This window comes from Manis pentadactyla, chromosome 4, assembly GCF_030020395.1.
Source record: "Manis pentadactyla isolate mManPen7 chromosome 4, mManPen7.hap1, whole genome shotgun sequence".
Lineage (NCBI taxonomy): Eukaryota > Metazoa > Chordata > Mammalia > Pholidota > Manidae > Manis > Manis pentadactyla.
In genome coordinates, this window is record NC_080022.1 from 48,971,375 (window position 1) to 48,977,374 (window position 6,000).

At 33.9% G+C, this 6,000-nt stretch overlaps 1 protein-coding gene across 1 annotated transcript in view; it reads left to right on the forward strand.

Moving 5' to 3' along the window:
- Window positions 1–5,448, forward strand: part of LOC118925381 (protein Hook homolog 1) — a 76,202-nt gene extending 70,754 nt beyond the window's left edge. The window contains exon 22 of the mRNA XM_057500247.1: window positions 88–5,448. Within this exon, the coding sequence (XP_057356230.1) occupies window positions 88–258 (171 nt within the window). The 3' untranslated portion in view covers window positions 259–5,448. The remainder of the gene's footprint in view (window positions 1–87) is intronic.
- The last annotated feature ends 552 nt before the right edge of the window (window positions 5,449–6,000 follow it).

Sequence of the window (6,000 nt, forward strand, 5' to 3'; positions counted from 1 at the left end):
TGAGGATTAAATTTTGAGAACTTTATATATATGAAAAGCTCTTCTCAAACTCTAAATAGTCATGCTATTTGTTTATTTTTTGTTCAGAGTCTAGCATTCCAGAAACTGGGGATGGAATCTAGGCTTGTGAGCGGCAGTGGTGCGTGCAAAGACACTGGTGCATGTACTCCTGCACGGTCTTTTTTAGCTCAGCAACGGCACATCACCAACACCAGAAGAAATCTCTCTGTTAAAGTTCCTGCTACAACATCCGATTAAACTGTAACAGAAAACGTAAACAGAAGTGCCCTTAAAATATTTTGTCTCTTTCAACTACTTACTAGATTGAAAAAGAAATTCATGATATAAGCCAATTTAAAATCAAAATGCATAAAATTAATTTTGCCAGCTGACTTTTCAAACAAAATACAGAATTAGTTATCTCTCTAAGGGAGTACATTTGAATAATTTGGAGATGTTATTAAGCACATATTTCAAACAAACATTTGTCTTTTGAGAGTATTGTAATTTCAGATTGACATTCTATATTTTAGTTTCATATTTTCAGTTTTACCAGTAACTTGGTTAATTTCCAATGCGTAATCAGTAATATGTAATTTAAAAATATATATTTGTTTTATTGTTTTGGATGATGTAAACAGTCTTGAGGTAGCACCTGGAGAACTATAAAGAGTTAGTTTTTGACTTGATATATACAAGATTTTACCTTTATCCTCTTAATTCTTCATTATTTTATCATGTAATGAATTGAAGATTTAACATTTGGAAGATTTGACTATTGAAATAATTTTGCATAGTGAAAATGACTAATTGGAAATTTTATAGATTCAAAAAATGTCATAGTTTTCATATGTACCTACTGTACACAAGGGCTTCTGTACAGCAGGGTTGAAATGTTAAGGGCATAGAAATGAACTGATTCTTGTACGAGGTGACTTTCTGATGGGCAGCAAGCTAAAAAAAATGCTTTCTGTGAAATGCCCACATACTTTTAAATTTAATGAAGATTACAATTGTTACTGCTTTTAAGGATAAAATTATCAGGGGGTCTCTGCTAAAAAGGATTTTTTATTTTATTTATTTTTATTTTATTTTATTTTTTAATTTTGGTATCATGAATGTACAATTCCATGAGCAACACTATGGTTACTAGACTCCCCCCATTATCAAGTCCCCACCACATACCCCATTACAGTCACTGTCCATCAGCGTAGTAAGATGCTATAGAATCACTACTTGTCTTCTCTGTGTTGTACTGCATTTCCTGTGTACTACACCCCCTACACTATGTGTGCAAATCGTACTGCCTCCTTTTCCCCTTATCCCTCCCTTCCCACCCATTCTCCCCAGTCCCTTTGCCTTTCGTAACTGATAGTCCATTCTTGTGTTCTGTGAGTCTGGTGCTGTTTTGTTCCTTCAGTTTTTTCTTTGTTCTTATACTCCACAGATGAATGAAATCATTTGATATTTGTCTTTCTCTGCCTGGCTTATTTCACTGAGCATAATACCCTCTAGCTCAATCCCTGTTGTTGCAAATGGGAGGATTTGTTTTCTTCTTATGGCTGAATAATATTCCATTGTGTATATGTACCACATCTTCTTTATCCATTCATCTGCTGATGGACACTTAGGTTGCTTCCATTTCTTGGCTATCGTAAATAGTGCTGCGATAAACGTAGGGGTGCATCCGTCTTTCTCAAACTTGATTGCTGCGTTCTTAGGGTAAATTCCTAGGAGTGGAATTCCTGGGTCAAATGGTATTTCTATTTTGATTTTTTTGAGGAACCTCCATACTGCTTTCCACAACGGTTGAACTAATTTACATTCCCACCAGCAGTGTATGAGGGTTCCCGTTTCACCACACCCCCACCAACATTTGTTGTTGTTTGTCTTTTGGATGGTGGTGATCCTAACTGGTGTGAGATGATATCTCATTGTGGTTTTAATTTGCATTTGCCTGATAATTAGCGATGTGGAGCATCTTTTCATGTGCCTGTTGGCCATCTGAATTTCTTCTTTGGAGAAGTGTCGGTTCAGATCCTCTACCCATTTTTTAATTGAATTATTTGCTTTTTGTTTGTTGAAGTATGTGAGCTCTTTATATAGTTTGTATGTCAACCCCTTATCGGATATGTCATTTATGAATATATATATTCTCCCATACTGTAGGATGTCTGTTATTCTACTGATGGTAGAAAAAGAGAATTTATAATAGTTTTGCCTCTTTGCTGAAAAGAACTGGTGCAGTGATGAAATAATTTAGAATCAGTTGGATTTTATTAATTAATGAATCTGTCTTAGGCTGAGTTTATGGTATTCAGTTCATTTCTGTGCAAAGCTCTTATTTTCAAATGTGTTACTTTCTAATTTTTCTGGTCATTTGTAAGTACATATTAGAATTTTATTTCAGTGTTAAATCTGTGCTGTCCAATATTTAGCCACAAGCCATATATGGCAACTTAAACTAAGTAAAATAAAAAATTGAGTTCCTTGGTTGCACCAACCACATTTTAAAAGTTCAACAGCTGCATGTGACTTGTGGCTACAGTATTGGACAGTGAGGACATTTCCATCTTTGCAGAAAGTTCTGTTGGACAATGCTATGCTAAATTTTTTTTATAATAACTTGGAGATATTCTTTGATGTCAGACTGCAAAATAAAAATAACAGAAGTGTTAGGACTATTTCAGGTGTGAAAAGGAATCGAATATTGACATACCCAGCATCTTGCATTCCTTATAGTTGAATATCTTATGTTGGGGCATTCATAGTTAATCTTCCCAGTGCTGTTCAACAGCGACATACCTATTAGCCATATGTCTAGACTAGAGGTCAGCAAAATACCATTTATTCTTGTAAAGGAATAAATGGTAAACAGTAAATATTTTAGGCTTTTTGGACCATATAATCTATTTCAAATACTCAACTCTGCCCTTAAGTATGAGAACAGCAGCCATATACAATATGAAAACAATGGATGTGGTTGTATTTCAGTAAACCTTACAAAAACTGTCATTAGGCCACATTTGGCCTGCAGGCTGTACATCTCTGATCTAGATTTTATTCTTAGCCTTTCTTTGCAAATATAAGTATTGTTCTATTTACAGTATTACTCTTTTAGATACTTGGTTTTTAGATTCTCCACCAGTAAATTTTTTTAACCACTGAAAATACAAAACTTTCATACTGCATTTGGGTCTTTGAGAATAGAAAGCATCTGTCGGGATACCTTTTTTTTTATCAGGGTTATTGCTGTTGACTACCTCTTAGATTTTGTTGTTTTTTATTGGTGCAGTTATATTAGTTGGTTTGTGTTTTCATATATTGTAGTCTCTGCTTGCCTGCAAATTTTAGTGAAATGAAATGAGCCTTAGAAAATATTTTAGCATGCTAATTATATTTTTCTAAATATTATGACATTTCTGTATATTTGGTCAATGTAAGTCATCTGCTCCTTTGGTGTTTACTACTTGTCTTTGAGATTTTACAAGTTCTTCAAGCTCCCTTTAAAACATCAATTCCAATAAATTAGTATTTTTACTGTTCAGTTGCTAATAAATGATCAGTCATTATATTTGGAATTTCTAAGTAAACATGCAGTTTCTGAAAAAGCACATAAGACTAGATTTTATTTTTCTTCATAGAGAAAAAGTAAACTTCATGATTTATCACTTTTCTAGTTGATAAGTAGAATTTAAAGTGCTTGATACATAAGTATTTATACAAACTAATGTGAAGTTCTGTATTATTGTGGTTAGTCATATGAAAATTCAGGAACTTATCAGAAGTGAGATTCTTTTCCACGTCTGGTTAATGTGAGATTGACACCCTGTGGGTGATAAAGCATTTTACGTTTTCATCATGAACCATGATTTATACGTGTCTGCGTTGTGAGGCTTAAGTACATACACCAGCAAAGAGAAATTCCGCATTTATCTACTTGATAAAGACTTGAATGGCCTGTTATAGTAAAGTAAAACCATAGACCAATTTGGAAATGATCTTTAATTTTGAGTATTTGCTCTAAGATTGATAGTCCTTTCTCTTTTTAAAATAAAAAGTGTATATTCATATGACAGTGATGTTTATCCTGAAATTAACTTAATTTATTGAGAAACATTGAAGTTCACTCTTATTTTTTTCAGTGAATAAGGCTGTTGAACTAATGACTTAGCATAATTAAGAATTAATGTCTTATCTAGAAACATTAAACTGAGTAGGCGTCATTAAGATGTCATCATCTTTGCAACTAGAGTGCTAATTTGAATGTTAGATAATGCTTCTACATCTATACCTGTTTCTGTATACTGGCACATCTGGCCCAGTGAGGTGGCTTTTGGGCCACAATACCGTGTTAGGTTCTCTATATGTATATTTAATGAGAAACATTACTATGTAAAAGGTGTGTATGGTTGTATGCATACATTCTTATTGTGAACTTTAACATTGCAAAGAAGTAGTTTGGAAATTTATAAAGTGAAACTATAGAAGAAAATAATGTGCAGTTATTAAACTTGATGTAGCCTTTAAATGTAATGTTTAGTTTATAAAAGGTTCTATTTTCTATGGGAAAAACTTTGACACTTGAAAAATAGAAACAATGATTTATTTTTGTAAGTATTTAGGATATTATTTTAAATAAATGATTGTCCAATAACAATATAATAGTTGTGAAATGTTTTAGATATATAAATTTTCTGATCCTGTGTCTGATAGCTATGGATTTTTAGCAGGTACAAATGCACATTATTTGTTGCTTTAAATAAAGAACTTAAAATATTTAGATGGATTAAAGAAAAATAACTGCTTCAGTTGAATTCTTCTAATTTTGTTTTTCATTTGAATATATTTGGTGAATCATAAGATGGGTAAAAGTGATTTTTTTAGTGTTTGTTATGTGCCTCCAGTTTTATTACTACAATCTAGACATTTTGCATTATTGTGGAATCCAGAATATTTGTTTTCTTTGGCAGAGAGTGCTATCTATCCCTTAATATCCATTCTCTCTTTCTTCCTTTAGTAACAGAACCCCATATTTTATGGGGTTTGCTATGTTTCCCATCAGGGAGGATAATAACTATTCCTTTTGAGTAGGTGGGGCTGTTTAACCAAGTTCTGTCCAAAGAGATGTAATAGTAGCGATGTGTGCCTATTAAAAGAATGGGTGTCCCTTCCCTAGCTGTTTCCCCTCTCCATCTGAAATACCGTGTGCCTGGGAGCAACCCAAATGTGGACTACAGTCCAGACTTCTCTTGTTTAAGCAGTTTTTAAAAAGCCACGTGGGGGTTTCTTCCAGCATGCTTCTTATTGTCCAGTTTATACAGGTTTGTAAAAATGAGTTGTGAAATCTTTGGAAAAGTATAGGTGTTCCATATACTTGGAACATGTCTTGGGAAGTTTTAATTCTGTTGCTGTTAATGGATGCTCAATAAATATTTGTTTAATTAATTGACGTTAATGTGCCAGTATGCAGATATTGAGGCAAACGTAATCCTGTTTTACTTCAAGTAGATGCCCATGATCCCCAAATCCCATGATTCTATAAATTCAACTTTCTTAACCACACAATAGATGCTGGCCCAACATCATCGCCTAATTTTGTGACTGGCTCACTAGCAGTGACCCAAGGATCTAGACCTACACTGACCAATATGGTGGCTACTAGCTACATGGTATATTTAAACAAATTTTAATTCAATTTTAATCCTCATTATAGCCACACATGGCTAGAGGCTACAGTATTGCATAATGCAGATAAAGAACATTTCTGCCAAAAGAAAACTGCATTGGACAGCTCTGTTCTCCATGTCCGGGTTGAATGTACACATTCTACATCTCTCTCAAGTCCCAGGTGATAGGGGATCACAGAAATAGAGTGAAGTGAAACTTTCAGACATCACCCTCCACACACAGACTCACAGACACACAGGCTCAGGAATAGAGCTGCAGTTGGATTATTAAACTGGCTATAGTTTTGATGGTGAAGTGCTCCATTCCCTT